The sequence below is a fragment of the Wasmannia auropunctata genome, unplaced genomic scaffold, assembly GCF_000956235.1.
Source record: "Wasmannia auropunctata unplaced genomic scaffold, wasmannia.A_1.0 LD335828.1, whole genome shotgun sequence".
Lineage (NCBI taxonomy): Eukaryota > Metazoa > Arthropoda > Insecta > Hymenoptera > Formicidae > Wasmannia > Wasmannia auropunctata.
In genome coordinates this window covers 390,582-409,939 of record NW_012027062.1, presented here as the reverse complement: position 1 = coordinate 409,939, position 19,358 = coordinate 390,582, and the positions used below count along the sequence as shown (strand labels likewise).

At 36.1% G+C, this 19,358-nt stretch overlaps 4 protein-coding genes and 1 long non-coding RNA gene across 8 annotated transcripts; 2 read left to right on the top strand and 3 right to left on the bottom strand.

The window, feature by feature from the left end:
- Positions 1–240: 240 nt before the first annotated feature.
- Positions 241–4,919, bottom strand: LOC105455882 (proteasomal ubiquitin receptor ADRM1-B). 2 transcript variants are annotated; one of them, XM_011699560.1, is made up of 5 exons: positions 4,540–4,919; positions 4,291–4,407; positions 3,763–4,099; positions 3,551–3,705; positions 241–1,041 (listed from the first exon to the last, which is right to left on the bottom strand). In XM_011699560.1, the coding sequence occupies exons 1-5, from the start codon at positions 4,738–4,740 to the stop codon at positions 646–648; spliced, it is 1,206 nt and encodes a 401-aa protein (XP_011697862.1). In that variant the 5' UTR covers positions 4,741–4,919; the 3' UTR covers positions 241–645. The 2 variants fall into 2 exon arrangements, with proteins under 2 accessions (XP_011697862.1, XP_011697863.1); XM_011699561.1 differs by having other exon boundaries at positions 241–873; positions 4,540–4,917.
- Positions 4,920–5,916: 997 nt separating this feature from the next.
- On the top strand, positions 5,917–8,802 carry LOC105455880 (suppressor APC domain-containing protein 2). Of its 2 annotated transcripts, none has more exons than XM_011699558.1 (5): positions 5,917–7,363; positions 7,592–7,738; positions 7,825–8,037; positions 8,140–8,282; positions 8,363–8,802. In XM_011699558.1, the coding sequence occupies exons 1-5, from the start codon at positions 6,506–6,508 to the stop codon at positions 8,367–8,369; spliced, it is 1,368 nt and encodes a 455-aa protein (XP_011697860.1). In that variant the 5' UTR covers positions 5,917–6,505; the 3' UTR covers positions 8,370–8,802. The 2 variants fall into 2 exon arrangements, with proteins under 2 accessions (XP_011697860.1, XP_011697861.1); XM_011699559.1 differs by having other exon boundaries at positions 8,140–8,287.
- A 1,560-nt stretch (positions 8,803–10,362) lies between these two features.
- LOC105455879 (adhesive plaque matrix protein 2-like) lies at positions 10,363–13,414 on the top strand. 2 transcript variants are annotated; one of them, XM_011699556.1, is made up of 4 exons: positions 10,363–10,685; positions 12,533–12,673; positions 12,787–12,918; positions 13,206–13,414. In XM_011699556.1, the coding sequence occupies exons 1-4, from the start codon at positions 10,637–10,639 to the stop codon at positions 13,268–13,270; spliced, it is 387 nt and encodes a 128-aa protein (XP_011697858.1). In that variant the 5' UTR covers positions 10,363–10,636; the 3' UTR covers positions 13,271–13,414. The 2 variants fall into 2 exon arrangements, with proteins under 2 accessions (XP_011697858.1, XP_011697859.1); XM_011699557.1 differs by lacking the exon at positions 10,363–10,685 and adding an exon at positions 11,607–11,928.
- Positions 12,933–13,207, bottom strand: LOC105455878. Its single transcript, XR_975170.1, has 2 exons — positions 13,118–13,207; positions 12,933–13,018 (listed from the first exon to the last, which is right to left on the bottom strand). It is a non-coding gene; the product is annotated as an uncharacterized LOC105455878 (long non-coding RNA).
- A 1,174-nt stretch (positions 13,415–14,588) lies between the features above and the next one.
- Positions 14,589–19,352, bottom strand: LOC105455877 (cold shock domain-containing protein E1-like). The gene is made up of 10 exons (XM_011699555.1): positions 18,373–19,352; positions 18,109–18,285; positions 17,813–18,003; positions 17,512–17,722; positions 16,796–17,025; positions 16,389–16,650; positions 16,036–16,263; positions 15,730–15,935; positions 15,072–15,659; positions 14,589–14,987 (listed from the first exon to the last, which is right to left on the bottom strand). Exons 1-10 carry the CDS (start codon positions 18,760–18,762, stop codon positions 14,819–14,821), a joined length of 2,652 nt encoding a protein of 883 aa, XP_011697857.1. The 5' UTR covers positions 18,763–19,352; the 3' UTR covers positions 14,589–14,818.
- Positions 19,353–19,358: the final 6 nt, after the last annotated feature.

Genomic DNA, 19,358 nt, shown 5'->3' with positions numbered 1-19,358 from the left:
ATATGTCAGCATCAGCTGAGTCTTATCAACTTTTTATGAGCCAAATTCAGCTTATAAAAGGAATAAAATAAATGAATATTTTCATGTTATCGAATTACTATTAATTTATTTAGATTTTCTTGTATTATATTTCTTTTACAAAATAATTTTTTTATAAATAAAATTCGCGTGAAGTTTTTCAAATAGCATAAAAAAGTTCGAAAGGTGTTTGAAAACTCAGTCAAATTGTATATATATATATTTTGTTAAATTATTTTATTTAAGCATTTGCAATTTAATTAATCCAATAAATGTACAAAATGTCCAATATACCAATTTTCGTACTTATGTGCAATTTTGATAGTACATGATAAAATTTCCTGTTTCTATTTGATCGTGTTTGCTAATTTCTTATTAATGTACAAAATTAATATATAGATTCTCGAACACTTGGGAAAACGTTTACGTACATATAAAAAAAAATATATATCACTGAAATTTAATATATGTGTACACATGACTAAATTATTCAGAATATGTCCATAGAGATTTTTTATTGTATATGCAGGTTCGTAACATATGTATATTGTAACATAATATGCAACGCATGGTTTCTGAATAGAAAAGGGAACCGCCTGAAATTAGAGACGCGTACAAATCCCATCCTTAATCTAAAGCCATGCCTTCGTCGTCATCGTCCTTCTTATCAGGACTAGCCGATGATGATTGCTTCTTATTCTTGTCATCTTGCCCCTGTTGCGCTTGCTGTCCCTGACCGCTCTTCGCTTCGGACTCCAGAGCGCTGACGAATTCTTCGATGTTTCCACTGGCCGCGGCATTGACGGAGTCCGGTCCCAAGCCGAATTGACGGATGACAGGGCCCGCCTGGCCCGACTGCAAAGCAGACCAGAACATTGATAGCGCCTGGGAGAACTGGGGAGACGATAGCGTGGTAGACAGGTTGTCCCCAGGTGGCAAGTGCACGTTCATGGCACTCTCCAAGCTCTCCGTCGTAGAGATCGCCGCTGGGATAGCGTTGGTCAGCTCTGTCGCTACGCCCCTCTGCCGGACAATAAGCTGCGCTGTAGCTGGACGAAAACAACAGACATACCCGGAGAAACTTCCCCAACTGCGCAGCAGAGCCAGAGTCTCCGACAGCCAGGAAAAGTTCAGACAAAGAGTAGTATTGAACAGTGAGAAAACCATGCCTCTGTCTTTTTGATTCTCTAGTCTTGCTCTATCACAATATATATACTGCGGATTAACAACCAATTAATTTGACAACCAGAACCATCGCCGAATTTTTAAACACGATTGTTGCTACTCGATTTCTTTTTAACACTTCTCCTTACCAGGACTAAAGAGTATTTCGTATCCAACATTAAATGCGTGTTAATAGATGTAATTTCACAGTATTGTAAGAAATGTACAATATGTTTAAAACGGTCTTTCAAAGAAATATTACTACATAAAGCTGCACTGGACTGTGTAACATTGAGAGTGATAACGTAAAGTTCGCTTATAGATTATTAAAACCCTACTGAGTTTCAGAAGCAGAGAAAGGCAAACACAACATTGTAAAACATGTTAGCTAGGACTTATTGATCACATGACTTCTATAATGATATTACGATCTACAAGCACATGAACTAACACATAAACTTGGCTACAAAACATTAAAATTTCGACTCAATTCAGGTACGTTAAGTACGAAGTTTCGTTATTCCATCACAAATTTCTTTAGCAATGGTTTTGTTAATTTAAGTGTACATATAATATTTTCAATATTAATTTTTTAACATTGCAATGTTGATTATGTTGACACTGTTATTATTATTAATTATTCACGAATAATGAAGTTAAAAAATTCGCTCACTCAGAGAGAACCATTTTAAACACTTGTAAAACACTGAATGAGCTTGAGAGTTATTCTGCAACTTCTGTTATCAAGAATGGCACTTTATATCCCTGTCAATGATAGCAGCTGTAAAAAATATGCAATTAGTAATATACGACAGATAATCTATTTCAGATTAAACAATTCCTTGAATTTTTTACATTAAACTTTGTTTACACATTAAGAACTTCCATATAGATTCTCTTTTGTAATTGCACGTATGGCTTCATCATTTACTTATTGCGCTTTCACTGTAGTACGTACATATTTTTTATGTATGAACTGTGTGAAAATCGTTAATCTTCTGTTCCTCTGGCTTTCCTCTTCCATATTAATACGACAATGATTTTAAGATAAATATTCGATATCTTTTTTTATCTCTTCATTTGATAAAAAAATAATACGTAACAATATTTATTGTATAATCAATGTGAAACCTACACTTATTAATATATTCAATATATAACATTTATCTCTCTTAAGATTTAAAACAATATTAAAAGTGTGGTCTTGTAACCACAATCTATTCTAGGAAAGAAGGGATTTAATCTTATCTTTTTCATGTTTGAAAAAAATATGTTATCTGTATATAAACTGACTCATAAAAACATTGATTTTATGTAGCAATATAATATTATTATTAATTAAATTGATATATTTTTGATTTTCAGATTCCTTATTTCAAAATTATTCATAGAACTGTTTTATTATTAAAACAATAACGTTTACGTAAAACGTAAACAATTTTATAAGTGTAGACAAGAATGCAGATGCAATATATAATACAACATTCTCGAGGAAATCAATCAACTTTTATCTGATTGACATTTGATTGAAGATATTTTCGCTGGATAAAAGATAAGATTTTATACAACATTTTATATATGTATATACGTATATACTGTAATCTTTGTATTAAAAAATAAAAATAATAACATGCATATGTTTATAAAATTGTTAATTTTTAATAAACGCTTTATAATGCAATTTCAATGTAAATATGATGTTTTTGATCATTACTGTGATATTCTTAGGAGTCATTTACAGGGTGTCCCAGAATCATTGAAAATAAATTAATTATTGATCTTATAGCAAATAAGAAGAATTTGCTCTTAATAAAAATGTGCTTTTTCTAATTTTATTTATATAAATATTCTACATTTTAGTATTATTAAGCTATAAGTTCACATTCACAAACAAGTAAAATCTATTTAAAAAATAATAAATTAATAAAAATAATTTACGTTTTATCTTTTCTTTTGAAGTTTAATTTATTCAAAGCTGCAATTGTTTATTACGCAAAAATTATAGCTTTGACATATGCATTGAAAGTAAATTGATCATAAAAAGATTAAAAAGTTATGATAAAAAGGACATTAGGAGAGATTCCCAAGATTTGGGATACTCTGTATAAATGTATACTCATATAACCAGCATTAAAAATTTATGACAGAAGCATCTTCTACTCACAAAATACTATTACCCATCATTTATTATGCTAATTCAAAAGCTCTTCTAATACAAATATTACAATATTTAAAAAATAGCGCATTGCATTATATTTGCAGTCATTTGCATTTGTTAGAAAATTCGATTATCTTTCAATCGAAGTTTCAATTCAATCCAACCTTCAGATTAATTCAGTAGAAAAAATGAAAAAAAATATGATATTACCTGCACAGCTGGCTCCGTTCGGGATGGCGTCGGAATTTCCGATAGAAAATTCTGCAAGTCGCTAAGCTGTATTCTATTGCTTGGAGCTGCAGCTGCAGCTGCAGTTGCAGCTGGCGTGGACGGAGCGGTTGTTCGTGTTGATGATTTATTATTACCTGGATGAATATATCATTAGAATACACTGTTTTATTCCAACGAACGGTATTACTCACTTGAAGATTTAGAGTCCGCGTTAGGCCCGGGAGTCAACGAATGAGGTGGTCTAGTTACGTTCGTAGTGGCTGGAGTGGATGAAGTCGTAGTGGAAGCCCTTGTACTCTGAACACCGTGCGGTCTATTCATTGTTCCTAATAAACTACCGAGACCACCGATCTGGCCAACGCCACCGAACAATTGTATAAGCTGTTGCTGCGACATGTTGTTCAAGAGATTCTGCAGATCCCCTTCGGTGTTGGTACCGCCGCTCCTCTGGGAGCCCGGAGTCGGTGGGTTATTAAGTACATCGTTAATCTTTCTGCAGTGCTCCTCATCTTTGTCAGTTTTGAGATCCTGCACAAGTAAAATGTACATTTTTTTTCATCATCTTTAATGTACAGACAGTTGAATCAGGTGAAGTGTAATGTAACAAGGGCGAAATATTTTCAGATGCTTGTTAAATTATATAAATAAGGCGGATAAGTCAGATCCAATTGCGAGGGTTCTGTAACTATGCATACATTACAAAATTATACTTTCTATACCTGTAGCCAAAAGAAGAATTTCTTATTCGACGACTTGAATCTCAGAAGATACACTCTGCCAGTCTTACACTGGGGAACATGTTTAAATTCGCAATCGTCAGGGAAGATAATTAGGTCCTGGAAAAGAATACACAATTGTAGAAACATATACATTTGACACACGGCGAACAGTAAATCAATGTACAATAAAATAATTAGGATCGCAAAATTTTCCTGGAACTGTAATAAGAACAAAAATAACCGTCGTACATCTTCGACCACTCCGGACGTGCGGTCCTTCCAGCAGAAATGCATCAGCGAGTCGTCAGACTGGTAGACGTAGAGCTGGCCCTTTCGCGTATCCGGATAAACCATCTTTCCTTTCACGGTCATTTTGCCAGCCTTGAACTCCACGAGATTTTTCGAGGCGCCGCGCGAAGCGTTATTGCCGAAGAGCGCACCGCTCGACATGTTTGCCGATATAAAAGGGAAATTGCCGTTTCGACGGGACTGAAGTAACCAACCCTTCTACCTGCTCCTGCCTGCTCACGATCTTACTTGCAAGCGCTTACGAGACGCGCCGATGACATTGCATTTCAAGATGGCGGCGCGAAGCAGACCACGCGCCTCATGCGAGGAAAGGAGAGACAGCAAGAGCGAGACAGAGAGAAAAAAAGAGGGAGAGAGAGAAGAAAAGAAGAAAACTTTCCGAAAAAGGCTGTATAATTGCGGACAATGCCACCTACGATATTTCTCCTTCAAAGATATGAATTTTTAATGATTTGAATAAAAATTAACAAAAAGTTTATATCAGAAAAATATAACTCGAAACGCTGTTATCTGCGGTTATCAAAGGTCATGAAAATTATAGAGAGAGAATTTTAAGTCTAAAGAGTGGACGTGCCCGCATTTTAAATGAAATCCGTTTACAGCGCCTCTAAGTACAGAAAGCGTGCAGGTTGAACTACGTAACCACAGATATTTTCAGTGGATAACACATTTACGGATTTTTGTGTGTTTCATGTGCTTGAACACTATTAAGAGGATGCTTAAGCCGTCTGTTTTATCGACAAAAATACCATTTTTGTTGGTTACTAATTACTTCGTATTAATCGCATAAAATAAAATTTCCTTTTCCACGATTAAAACACACATGCTAATGTATCTGGCTCTGGTGCATTTTGTATCAAAAACGGGAAAAAATGAAATAATTACAGATTTCGTTATCCATTTTAACCTCACATGGCGACTAATGCTATCAATTTACCAAAACCTTTACTTCGTGGAAAAGTTAGGCAGGTTATATGCTCGAAATGAAGGCAGAGCCAGATGTGCAATAAAGAAATGAGTATATGTGAGTCGTTAGAATTAATTGTATAGAAGCCTAAATAAAGATATATTGGTAACCGACAAATTTGTGTATATGTATGCGTGAGATATATTGATGTGGTAATAAACATGACACATCACTACACACTACTACATCAATATCGCACGCAACATACTCACAAATTGTCGGTAAAACAGCGGATTTTTAGAGTTTGATCTAGGGTTTAGCATCCTCTTAAAAATTAAAATTGACATACTTGATGCTTTTTTTCACATATCTTTGATATCCTTTTAAACTTAAATTATTCCAATTTTTAGTTATTTTTATAATGCATTGTTACGTAATTATAATATATTTTTATGAATACAGCACACCATTGTTTGGAATAGAATCAAACAATTATGAAACAAAAATAACAAACAAAATCGAAGTTTATTGATGTATTTACCTGTCGAAAACACCCATGGCTACATAGTTCAACGTGCACATTTTGTGCACACACAGGCGCCAATGAACGAATTCCATCTAAAACATGGATTACGTTTACCCTCAAGCTTCTCTCGCTTCACCTGCTGGGAATGTTGGGAGTGCTGGGACCAGACAAACTGACGCATGATTGCATATGGCCGCGCGAGAGGAGGTTAATTCGCGGAGAAAACAACCTGTGTGACAATCGTAAACCTGGTGCATGACGATGTGATCGTTGGATCCGCGAGCGAGGACCGACAATAATTCATCAGATATGCGCGCGAGGAAGGACGCGGGGAGAGCGTGTCTGTGATAGAAACGGCCGATCAGCTAAGTAGCCACCTCCGATCGCTCCTCGATGATGTAGTTCTGCCGTTATCCAGGACGACGACGACGGCGCATAACGGATACCGTTCTGAGGTTAAAGCCTGACGAAATATGGCGCAAATACAGACGTCGACGGTGGACGGGCTGCCGAAGCACTTCGTCAACGCGATGCGCACTCTGTTCGACATAATGGACGATCAGAACACCGGCCTCGTCAAGTTCGTCGACATCGAGGGCCGTTGGCAGGACGACGGCACGCAGGGCCTACCCAAGGGCGTGCTCGACAGCCTGAAGAAGGTCACGCCGCCGAACGGGATGCTGTCGTTCGAGCGATTCTGCGCCGGCCTGAAGATCTGCCTGCTGCAGCAGATACAGGCGGAGGCCGAGACGAAGAAGCACGACGGCCAGCCCAACAGGCCGCCGTCCGCGCCGATACTCATCCCCGACAGTCAGAGCAAGGCGGCCTGGACCTCGCCCAACACCGCCGCCATAAGGCCGAATAACGCCATATCCCAGCAGCGTACCCTCAGTATGCCGCAGCTGCTGGCGGCCGCCAATCGCAAGGACGTGAACGCGCAATTGGAGCTGATGGACGGAAGGAACATCGGCGGCGAGCCGAAGATCAACAAGATGTACGGCCCGCCGAAACCGCCGCGGACCGGCGCCGCGCTGGAGGGCAGAACGATGGGCCACCTGGAGCGTAATTTTGACAAGTCCGAGATCAGGACCGCGCTGCAAAATTGGCAGATGGGCCTCATGATGAGCGACGAGAAGGAGAAGCGTCAGCTGCAGACCGTGAATTACAGGCCGGACGCCAGGACGCTGTTGAGACCGGCCAGAATCCTGGGCGACGGTAAAGCGGTCGATATACAGAGTAATCAACTCGGTCAGCTTCAACCCAAGAAACTGTTAAATCGCCGCAGAGAGCCCAGGCGGCACACGTTGCAGAATGGTATTGATTACAATATGGTAAAGATGTTCTCCTCTAGGACTCCCAACTAACTCTTGGTGATTGGTTCTGGGTATGCACTAAATATTAACAGCGACACATATCTCTTAAGAATGAAAGCCATGTATCCTATAATTTTGATTATTTTTTAATTAATATAAATTGTATGTATATACATATATAGGCAAAAACCCAGTATCTGTTTGATATTTCTGAAAAATATTTTCATAATACATAACGGTTTTTAGATGAAGAGGATGAAGCAGATTGAGCAAGAGAAGGATGTATTGCTTCAAGGTCTAGCTGCCATTGATAAAGCTAGAGAATGGTATTTGAAGCAAATATCGGCCACTCAAGAGAAGATTAAGCACCTTGGACGAATGGGTTCCCACGTGGTAGAGAAAAGATACTTTTTATCTTCTGATATCACATAGAGGTCTGCGCAAAATAGAATAAATATGTACGATTGTGTTTCACATAGGAACAATGGACAGAGGCACAGCAAGAGCGCTTGGAACTGCAACGCGCGCGTGTCCTGGAAGTAAATCGACATCTAGCTGCCTTGATAAGCAGCTGGGAACGCGGAGGACTTCCTTTTCATATGAATCTCGCGTTTCTGAGTGCTCCGACTTCGGCCCAACTTCAGCAAGATATGCTATCAAGGCTTAAACAACAAAATCACAGATTAACCGAGGTAATATATATATATAATAATAATAATAATAATACATTATATGAAAAACATAGCGAATCAATTAATTTAATCTAATCTATTTTATTTCATACACCAAAATAGGAGGTTAGCAAAAAGAGCCAACGAATAGTGTTACTTGAACAAGAAAAAGATAGCCTGGTTAGAGAATTGTACAATAGACAATCTGGTTTGGTTCAATCCCGAAGGGCAACGATGATCCACGAGCAACACGACCAAACATTTATGTAAGGTACTAACATTTTAAATTTGAGTATCAAACTAAATAAAATCAATCTCGGATTTTATTTGAAAATATTCTTTCCAGAATATGAACATTCCAGAAAAGTTTTAAAAAATGTGCCACATAAGTGATAAAATCTGAATTAAACTTTAAATAAAATACAAAGAATTCAGAAACTAATATGGAAAAAATGGAATTAGCCAATATTGTACAAATGTACTAATAATGTCGGATGCGTTTTACAACCGAAATAGGTATACTCTACGACAATAAATGCACAAAATCATGACTAAACACTCCTGTGTTTATAATGCCATGTAGAATACATCTTAAAAATATGAAATATTTGATATATTGAGTTAAAGTAATTGTCACTGCCTTATTAATTTTTGATATCTTACATTAAAGATGTAAAATATTCACTAATAGGATACGCACAATTAGGTATAATTTAGATTTTAGACATAGTAGTAGATAAATAAAATGCCTTAACATCTTTGTAATCTGTTTAAAAAAGAAAGCAAAACCTGTTTTAATAAATTATTTTAATTATGTAATAATGTGGGTGTCTATTTTCTTGTTAACATTACAATCGGTTAAAATTATAATGTATATTATACACGTAGCATTATTTGTGATATGATAACGCATGATACACTATTGACATATCGATCTTGATTACAGGGAAATTTTATTAAATCTTGCTTTGTCAAGAGTGGTAAATTTTAGGGTCTGCCTCTGACACATTTAATAAATTTCCGGACTTAGAGCTGCCAGTGTCAAATGTTATCGAATTCTGCAGACAGACGATAGCACTATGATGATAGGTCGTTAAATCCTCACGGATTTAAGTTTTAGTTAAAATCTTGCCCAATAGAGCTCTATCCACTCATTACTTATAGAAAAGAATTTTACGTATATGATTTGATGAAATAAAAGTAATTTCATAAATGATCAATTATTTCTAATTACTCCGACTGCTCTGTCGATTAGCGGCAAATAATATTCATCAATTTTCGCTAGTATTGTGAGACAAGAATTTGTCCTATATAAAAAATATATATAATCAAACATTATCTTTAACTTCTTCTAACTCAGTTTATAGAACAAGTATCTGCGTTAACAGAACAAAGGATGGAGTGAGTCGTGGATTATCTATTAGTAATTACATGAAGAAAATTGATATATTTCATGGGTATGTAAGGATTTTCTTATTTCTTCGAAATAAAGCAAAAAAAAACGTGCTTTATTTCTTAAACCGATCCTATCAATAATATGCTCTATTTGATTTTAATTGGAATATTCTTATTTTATCTATTAAAGATTAGTAATATCCGACTGCTCTGAGTGCTCTGCTGGATTATCAATTCGATGATTGCGAAAAATCGATTCTTTCATGATGAGAATTACCTTTTGTCTCGAGTCCACGATTTACGAAGACGCAGTCTCTTTTTCGTGACAAAAATAGACGCACTGTGTTGCAAAGACTGATAATTTCGTGGCATGCACACACAGTCGTAGCAGTGATAGCGGACGAAAGCTGAATTCGTGAAACTTTATCAGAAAATAAGAAAAGACATACATGTATATAAATTTTAAATTGTGAGAAATCACAATAAAGACATTACAAGTAATAATATCTCTATATCGCATTTCAAGTAATCATAAAATGCAAGTATAGTTTTTTTAAGTAAAAAAATATTACAAGAGACTTAATTAACTCTATATCTCCATTCTTGACATGCATTTCGAAAAAGGGAAACCTAAGATTTGCAAGAAAAGTTAATCATTTTTTTTCTCTTACACAATCTTTCGTTTTATCAGCGTAATATATTGCGAATGAATAGTTTCGTTCTTGTTAACAGATCCGTGTTCAATTAATATTGCATAAAAATCAAAGAAATTGCATGATTTCGTGTCTGAAACACCAGACTGCGAACGTTGACGGATGTCGAGTTGCACCCCACGCATAGTTCTTGAGCGATTGGACAGCTTCCGCGCGATCGTAACTAGTTTAGCGGTACGCGACAGTTAGCTGCCACGAGTCGGCGGGTTCGGTCGACTTGACCGCTGCATCGTCCCCCGGCACGGCACGGCACGGTACGGCAAGCGCTTCTCCCGTTGCAGCAACGGCGAGAGAACGCGCGTGCGAAGAGAGATCGCACTGACCCCGTGTCCCTGTGTGGAGTCTGTCGACCTTTGACACCGGGCCGGCGACAAAAGCCTGTCCAAGAAGACGCCGAGCGGTCGACGATCTCCCCTTCGAACTCCTCTCTTGGATTATCGCCGTTCACGATATCCTTCGCGGGGCTTTTTGACGTCTCTTGACTCACCTCGCCCGAGTGATCCGAGAACATCATGCTACCAAGATTGACGCTGTCGGTTGTTCTACTCCTTTTAACAATAGGTATGTTACAGTATCAAATTCCAAACAATGAATCATAAGTTTCGTATAGGTAAAAACATTTAAAATTTAGACATTCATATTATTAAGTGCTTAATGGAATTCTTCCAAAGTATAATATTAGAGATAAATAGCTCAATTGAATACACAAACACCAGAGATTGTAATAATTAACGATTATATGTTTGAACAAAAATTAATACATTCATCAGATTTGAGATATATCAGATTTTGCGGTTTAAAATTTGATTTTATTTAACTCTAATCGGTATTCGTGTGGATGGATCGAGCACTTTTTTCAATTACCCGCCAAATCTCCAGATAGCTATGTAAAAATTGTTTATAACAAATGTTTTTCACAATTTTAAATTACCTAATCTTATTCCCCGGATTGACCATTAAAAAAAGTGTTCAATTACATTAACTTTAAGTAAAGATACATTAAAGTTTTGTCAAGTACACTGGACCTGCGAATACTAGAGAAATTTCAGAGCAAATACCGATTAATATATCGCCTAATCTACCTTTCTTGGTTTTTCTTTAATTTTATTTATTTTTTTAGATAATAAATCTAGATTTCTTCATTAGTTTTTTGTAATGTTTCAGCATAAGTCATTATTGTATCATCAGATTGTTAATTTAAAGGCTTTAATATTCCTCGGAATTATTACGGTCTCTTCAGCAAAATTAATCTCCCATAGAATGGATAGCAGCAAAAAAAAATTTTATATATATATATATATATATATATATATATATATATATATGAAACGCGCTCTCAGTTTATTTTCTGAGTAATCAAATGATAAACCCATCATACCGATAGTGAATAGCGCTCTCAATGATGAACATCCCACACACGCCTCCATTACTGATTAACTGTCGCTACAACGGGCCGAATCGGTCTGTAATTAATAATTACCCTTGAATGAATCGCGAACAAAGAAGTGTGCGAGCGCAGCGTTTGCTAAAAAAAAAAAATAAATTATTAATATACGTTTTGCTGCAACGTATCCGCACGTTGACGAAATAGAGATTGCAAATGTCATGTCATTAGGTCGAGAGTAAACGAATCTAAAAATCGATTAGCCCACGCACAGTAGCCTCTATCTCGTGAAACGCTTATCAAATTAGACAAGTGGGAAGTGCAGCCGACCGCATCCGGCACAAACATTCGCCTTCATTAAAGCGCTACTATCTCTTCTCGGGGTAAATAAACCGTAGATATTTCTCCACTATATCTGTGGTATGTACATACATTCACCTAAAAATAATGTAGATAATTAACAAATATAGAACCCAATTAATAGAACCGCATCTATTAATTCCTCTGATATGCATTAAAACAGTTATTAATAAACGTGTAAAACAACATAACAAAAAAGAGCTTATTTTTATTATTCGTTCTTTATTCTTCTACTTGTTATTTCAGAACCGAATACCTTTTTTACTGTAATTTCTTCAATCAATATATTACGTAATTTCTTATTTAAAAAATCAAAGACATTCATTATTTATCATATTTTTCTTGTATTTAACATTATCTTCATGTAACTCATTTAATTTGAAGTTAAAATTCTATTAATCAGCTTGTGAAATTGAGAAATATTTTTTCTATTGCAACTTAGAGTTTATTAAAAATTCCATATTTTTAAAATATGGAATTTATAATAAAATTACTTAAATTACTTGATTATGTTAATTACTAGAAAATTATACTCATACAGAGTACTTTTTTTTAGGAAAAATTCTAGGTAGATTAAAACTTCTTTCTGTACAAATTTTTCGATTAAATTAGCTCAATAGCGCTGTTCAATGCAGTCTAGTTAACACCAAGCTTTTTTTGCCAGGAGTTATGTTGTCGAAGGGATGCGAGTTGGATCAGATGCGATATGGATGTCGCATCTACAATGCACAATGCAGTTGCGGCTACGGCTGCAAATCCGAATACAGATATGATAACAATGATGATTGCAAGTTAGCGCTGAAAGGTAAATGACAAACGATAAACTTGCTCATACTTGAACTGTAAAATCTGTAGAATAATAGACACACACTGACGACGTACACGATTCTTGAGGAACTCTGATTTATCTCGTTGCAGGAAATCGTAGGGACATATGCTCTCGATCGAATCCTTGCCGGAACGAAGGCTCATGTTCCCAAATATCGTCGGAGCCCAAATTTAAATGTCGCTGCGAAGGAACTGGATTTTATGGCACTTACTGCGAGAAACGTTAGTACCTTCAATGACAGCAGATTTCCCATTTAATTTTCAGTCTGCCCAATATTGTGACTTTTTTTTTATACACTAAATCTTTGCATCACTAAATCACCTGAATGATTGAATAGAATTAAAATAGAATCAGAAAGCAAAGGATTTCATGGTAGAATAAAAAATGGTATATTATTAAATAGTAAAAAAGTTTTCGCACTTCTCGAATTTTTTTTCATTCAACGTATAGTGTATATTACGAGAATGCAGACGGGAGAAAAATTAACATTGATAATTGTATGTTACAGCTTGTCCACGACCAGACAATACACAGCTCCGAGGACAATTCCCTTACGAGTGCGTCGTGATCTAACTCGAATCTCTCCTTTTACTTTCATCTGAAATTCAAATTTGTCTTAATATGATACATACATACAAGGGAAGGAAACGCATTTCATGAAAACATAACTACACACATCTTTGTACATACATAATAAATATTAAAACACACAGACGATACGCCGTTTCCATTTATTTCTCATTTTGTATCCCCATTCAGATTATTCTCGGGACCTTTTGTAACTCGGTAAGTATTAAAGTTACATCTTTGCGGTTTTAGAAGAGCTCTGACGTTTCATAGAAGGTAGATATATTTCGATGCTTCCACTGTTTATTCATCAATAATTTTACAATATGTATGCACATGATGTGTTGGATCCATGAGTTTCGGGACAAGCGCTTAGTTTGTATCGTGCTTGTGTTATGTACTTTACCTTATATTTTACGTTATTTCTCTCATATTTCTACAATAATGCCACATGTACCTCGCTTACCGTTTTAGATGGCAAAACTTATAAAACGTCTTATTTTTTACATAGGTAATTTTTTTTATAATTTCCATTGTATGTCCACAGAATTAGTAATACTAATTTGATTTTACAACACTGCATTAGAGGAACTTAACATGTGTATATATATATATATATGTATAAAATCTAAGATAAACAGTTGGCCAGTCACAACTCTTCCTTTCCTTTTTTACAAATTTAGACATCTTAACAGAGTGACTCAATATCGTAATTTGTTACAACAAAACACATTGCTCATAATAAAATTATTCAGCAAATTCCGATAAAGAATCTGTAGTGCAAGATGTTTTTCTTCAACCCTTTTTGTATCAATATCACTTCTGGTATTCGTGTGTAATTTCTTTTTCTTCTTCTTTTACCCATTGTACATTCGTATCACATATATATGTATATATATAATGTACATAATAGATAAAACAAATTTCGAAATAAATCATATAGATTTTAAAAGACTGTATATCAACGCGTATAAGGATACTTTTTATAAAAAACAGATGTATCTCAGATACAAACAGGTTATTAGCAGTCCAACCTGTAAATATTCTGGGATATCTTTTTAGTACTTGCTCGAACTTGCCCGAGGATAGAAACGTATTAATAAAAAATTTCGACAAATCTTATTTACTATCCATTACGTTTCAGAAAAGTAACTTCAAATAAGATAGCCTAGCAATAAATTCATGAAGATGTGAGAAATTAACGAAAGAGAGAAACCAATTCCGTATTAGAGTAAATTCTAACATTATCTGAATGTAAGATAAACCCTCCTTCTTTTGCCTCCCGTTTCCTCCCTTTATGAGGTGATAAAATGAGTCGTTGTTCTTTTTTTTTCTTTTTTTTTATACTTTTATATTATTTCGGCCCTTGGTCACCATCCATTTTCAGATTATTATCATTATAATTATTGTTGTCACATTAGTCTGAATTTGGCAAACGTTTACGACCATGCTTACAATAGTAATCTCGGTATCGAAGTGTATGGACTAAAAAAACAAATTGTAGAGTACAATTTGGATAATTAATAGCCCAATCTCGTTAGCTGCCCAGGCGCATTATTCTTCTATGGCACCAGGAATACGCTGACATCTTTCCAGATTGAATCCGCGCGTGCCATCGGGCCCTTTTGGTTGCCTGACCACAGTTAATTTTGGGCCTGATTCTTCCAAGGATATAGTACGTAATCGGCTTATTAATCGCTCGGGTCGTTGCTGGACTGTATCGCTGTTAGTAAAAACAAAAGTTTGTAAATAAAATTGCACTGCCGCCAAAGACGAAGAAAAAAAAAGAAAGAAAAACTGAACTCACCTTAATCGAGTTACGTTGCATGCTGACGATTTGCCGGTACGTTGATTGGTAACCAAAACGAATTCCACCTGATCGCCTGGCTGCAACGTAACGTGATCTCGAACCTCACTCACGTGGAAGAATAACTTTCTACCCTCGTCGACTTCGTAAGCGAGAAAGCCGAAAGGGCCCTTCACCGCGTCCACCGTTGCTCTTCTTTTTTTCCTGACGGCTATGATGTTGCAAGCGTGATCCGCTGAATCGACCTGTAATTGCACAGGATCGCCAGCCTGCAATAGCTCCCGTTTGTTAGAAAGTCCCATGATTCCGAATTCATATTCCGGCGTCTCCTCGTCCTCGTTAGTCGGATTAATCTTGATCAAACCAGCGTACTCAGCCTGCTCGGGATTTGCACTTCGCAGCGGTCGTACCACAGTCCCGTCGAGTACCTCGCTGACAGGTGTTGGCCTGGGAATACTTCCGCGAGGCACCAATTTAACGTGATCGGCAGCTACGCAGCCTCCGGAACCTCTTCCATTGCTCGAATTACTAATTGTACATTCGATATCGGCACCTAATTCCAAAGTACTAGCGTCTCCTTCAAAGTTACTGCAAAAATAAGTTATTTTATATATACATATCGTTCGCTGCAAAAGTCAAAAGCACATCTCTCCCTCACCTGTAGTGAAAAAATATTTCTCTATCATGATTTACTGTCTCAATAAAGCCAAACCCATCTTTAAGGGCGGCAATAAAACCTTGACATACTTGTCCATTTGATTTTTTGTTAACATTTTGAATTTTTTCACCAGCGGCATTTACTAAAAATATGTCTTCAGCAACGAGTTCCTTATTTCGTTTCACTTGAACAATACTGAACATTACCTGTAAAGTCAAATAAATATTTATTAGGAAAACATACAGAGCATGTGCTCCTCCAAAAAGTACAAGAATACTTTCCACTGAAATTCCTATATAACTTTACCTTATCACCCAATTTTGGAATATGTTTAGGGTCGCAATCTTTGGAGAAGAAAATAATGCTTTTCTGTTGGCCGTAACTAATAAGGCCAGGTTCCATCGAATTTGTGTCCTGTGCCACAGTACCTAATATATCCTGTTCTATAATAGTTTGAAACGTTACGGTACCCGTTGGCAAATGTTTCAGTCTAATAGCACTTTGTCGAGTATTAGAGAATGATGATGACGGGTCCTTATCAAGAAAAAAAAAAGAGAATAAAATTAGAATTAAAACAGAAAATAAACTGTAATAACGAAAGAATTTTTTTAAACACTACAGTGTATTATGTATTATCGTGTTAATATTCTAATACTCACTTGTACAACTGTAAATTCAACTTCATCGCCTACATTAATTTTTCTATCGACATCAAGAAACTCATTAAAATGAAAGAAAAGTCTGGGCTCTCTTTCTACGCAACGAATAAAGCCGAAACCATCCTTGAGAGATTGTATTACACCCTGCTCCCGTCTTTCTCCAGACACAGTGAAAGATTCCGGTAACAACATAATTTCTGTAGCTCTCTTGAGCTGATCTCTAGTATCTGTTGCAATACGAAATTGGACCCAGTCCCCATGCCTGTTGAAGAAATCAATTTGCATTATAGCTACTATAACTATATAGAAAATACATTATTGCGTTTAAATTAAATAAATATATTTAATACACATAAGATTAAAATAGAAAGAAAAAAAAAATACATTTATTAAATCGTAAAAATTACCTAAGAGTGAAGTCTCCCTTTTGATCTTTATCGCCAAAGGGTACCTCAACTTCTGAATGATCACTGTCTCTATATCGAATACGACCATTTAACGGATCATTTTGATGACGAGCAGCATTGCCTCTCTCCAAAGGTTTCAACACTTGCCCTTTTACCACTTCATTGCTGACTTCCTCAAATATAATTGAGCCAGGTGGTAACTTTGTAATGTTGCAAGCTACTTCCTTTCCCTGCAATAAAAAAAAACATTAAATTTTAAATACTTCACAGTCAACCAAATCTATGAAACAAATTTTGTCAACAAAAAGGCATCAAATTTGATGTATATTCGTGGCACATATACAACAAAATTTGCTGACGTAACATGAGAACGAATTGTCAGCAAAAATCGTGCAAAACTTGCTGACTCAACCTGACAGCAAATTGACGGCAAGAATCAAAACCAAAATCAATCAAAACTTTGCTCGATTTTTACTGATTTGTTCTCACATTATGTCAGCAAAACACAAGCTTAATGCAGATACAATTGATAATACTTTGCTAAATATTTTTGATTGAATTTGTCAGCAACATGTACGTACTGACATAAATTGCTAACATTTTGCTGACTGGATTAGTTATTTATATCAAATGTTACACACACACACACGCACGCACACACATATATATATGGGTATCTTTTGAAGGAACGTTTATACAGTTTTAATCTTACTTACATTGCGCGTTTGTATTATAAACTCCACATCATCTCCTAGCCTAAGTTCTTCTTTCATAGATTTAGCCTCGCTAAAGTGGAAGAATATTTCTTTGACTACATCAGCACGCTCGATAAAGCCAAAATTTTCTTTCATTGAGCATACCACTCCGCGATAACGAACTGGATGTGCTGGGTTTTCCAACCTTACATTACATGCACCCAAGTTTCCTCTAGAATATAAACGTTTGCGTTATAAGAGAAATTATTACTTATATAAGTTTTTTTCAATTTACTAACAAATACAAATAGACATATCATACCGTTGATTAGTAGCAATTTGAAATGATACTTTATCACCAGCGCGTAAAGTGACATTTCCTTCAACATCATCTTTGGTATATGGCAGAAAAAAACACTCTCCACGGTTCTCGTAACTGATACGTCCCTGTGAATCGCCACTCGCTTGTAACTCTGTTGTTACGTTGCCGCTGCATCGTTGATCGCCTAACGCCTAAAAGAAATTGTGTCCGTACATTTACTCTTCTTGTAAATCTTTTTTTTTATTACTCAATCACTTCTCCTTTATTATTATTGTTGTTGTTATTATTTTACTAACCACTGGGGCAATTTTGCTAACGGTGCTTGCAATGGGCTTGCCCGTTCGTCGATCATAAGTCATTTCAAACTCTACCGGATCTCCAATCTTCAAATGTTCAATATTACCACTAAATTGGCTAAAATGAAAAAACAATCTTGCCTGTCTTTCACAGCATTGTATGAATCCGTAAGAGTGCTGTTGAATAAAAATTACGTAAAAATTAGTCACTTATACATTTCGTGATCATAGACAATCAAATTTCGTGGCGTCCGTAGTACTTACCAGTAACTTCTCAATTATACCAGTTTCTCGTGTTCCTTGATTCGCAGATTGATCCTGGTAGGTAGAATTATTGGTGGCAGGTTCGCTTGTATAACCAGTATTCGTCTCCATACCCGTGAATTCAAACGGGAATCTTGTGGCGCCATTGCGTGGCGATGACTGTGTACCGGGATAACTTCCGTAGTTGGTAGAATTTTTACATTCAGGAGGTGAACCCATATAATGATCACCACTGTAGTTGGTACCATTTCGATAATTGTTAGACGTCGGCTGATGAGATCCCGTTATGGCTTTAGGACTTGGTATAGCCATAGACTTGTAGTCAAGTATTGCTGGGTCAGAGTTCATGATTGGCGGCTGGAACGTTTTCCACTGAGGATTGTTGGACATTGTCTTCTCAACTTGCGCAGTGTTATGTGTTAATGTTTACGTATAATTTTTTTTTAGCTCTTCTCTCGAAACAATTGCTTAATTTTCTTTTTTATGTTTACACACTTCTGTCTCACCCCACACAATATATATACTTATATTTAAAAATTTTTAGTCTTTTTTTTTTCAATTATTTAAGTGTTTAACATAGATATCACAGAACGGTTCTTGGTACCTTATATCTTTGTTCACTATTATAATGTTACAAGAACTTAATAAAGAGGAAGAGTGGCTTCTTGAAAATGCTGCAGAAATGCAGGCTCCTTCGTGACCAGAAAGTGGAAGTGAGGTCTCTTCGAAATACTTTAAACGCGTTTATCGTGAATTATTGATCGGAGAGAGAGAGTACCACGATGTGGCTCGACACAAGCTTGGCACTCCTTAAAACGCAGATAAAAGGTGTTCTAGCAATCAAGCGGAGCAGCACAATCTCAGCCGCAATCACAATCACGGTCACTGTATTGGATTACCTAAACTCTTGCTCACAAGGCTTGTTGTGTATATAATATACAAATGAACGATGCAGTTTAATGCTGATTTATGACTTAATACAAGTA

What these genes read in the sequence shown, in the direction of transcription:
- LOC105455879 (XM_011699556.1), top strand. Translation starts at nt 10,637, where the DNA reads ATGCTACCAAGATTGACGCTGTCGGTTGTTCTACTCCTTTTAACAATA. An exon ending in TTGCAAGTTAGCGCTGAAAG is followed by an intron (nt 12,674 to 12,786) that starts GTAAATGACAAA and finishes ATCTCGTTGCAG; the next exon opens with GAAATCGTAGGGACATATGC. An exon ending in TGGCACTTACTGCGAGAAAC is followed by an intron (nt 12,919 to 13,205) that starts GTTAGTACCTTC and finishes TGTATGTTACAG; the next exon opens with CTTGTCCACGACCAGACAAT.
- LOC105455877 (XM_011699555.1), bottom strand. Translation starts at nt 18,762, where the DNA reads ATGTCCAACAATCCTCAGTGGAAAACGTTCCAGCCGCCAATCATGAAC. An exon ending in TTATAATACAAACGCGCAAT is followed by an intron (nt 17,026 to 17,511) that starts GTAAGTAAGATT and finishes TTTTTATTGCAG; the next exon opens with GGAAAGGAAGTAGCTTGCAA. An exon ending in TTGAATTTACAGTTGTACAA is followed by an intron (nt 16,264 to 16,388) that starts GTGAGTATTAGA and finishes TTTCTTGATAAG; the next exon opens with GACCCGTCATCATCATTCTC.
- LOC105455880 (XM_011699558.1), top strand. Translation starts at nt 6,506, where the DNA reads ATGGCGCAAATACAGACGTCGACGGTGGACGGGCTGCCGAAGCACTTC. An exon ending in ATGGTATTGATTACAATATG is followed by an intron (nt 7,364 to 7,591) that starts GTAAAGATGTTC and finishes AACGGTTTTTAG; the next exon opens with ATGAAGAGGATGAAGCAGAT. An exon ending in AAAATCACAGATTAACCGAG is followed by an intron (nt 8,038 to 8,139) that starts GTAATATATATA and finishes ACACCAAAATAG; the next exon opens with GAGGTTAGCAAAAAGAGCCA.
- LOC105455882 (XM_011699560.1), bottom strand. Translation starts at nt 4,740, where the DNA reads ATGTCGAGCGGTGCGCTCTTCGGCAATAACGCTTCGCGCGGCGCCTCG. An exon ending in CGTCCGGAGTGGTCGAAGAT is followed by an intron (nt 4,408 to 4,539) that starts GTACGACGGTTA and finishes ATTCTTTTCCAG; the next exon opens with GACCTAATTATCTTCCCTGA. An exon ending in GAACGGAGCCAGCTGTGCAG is followed by an intron (nt 1,042 to 3,550) that starts GTAATATCATAT and finishes ATTGTCCGGCAG; the next exon opens with AGGGGCGTAGCGACAGAGCT.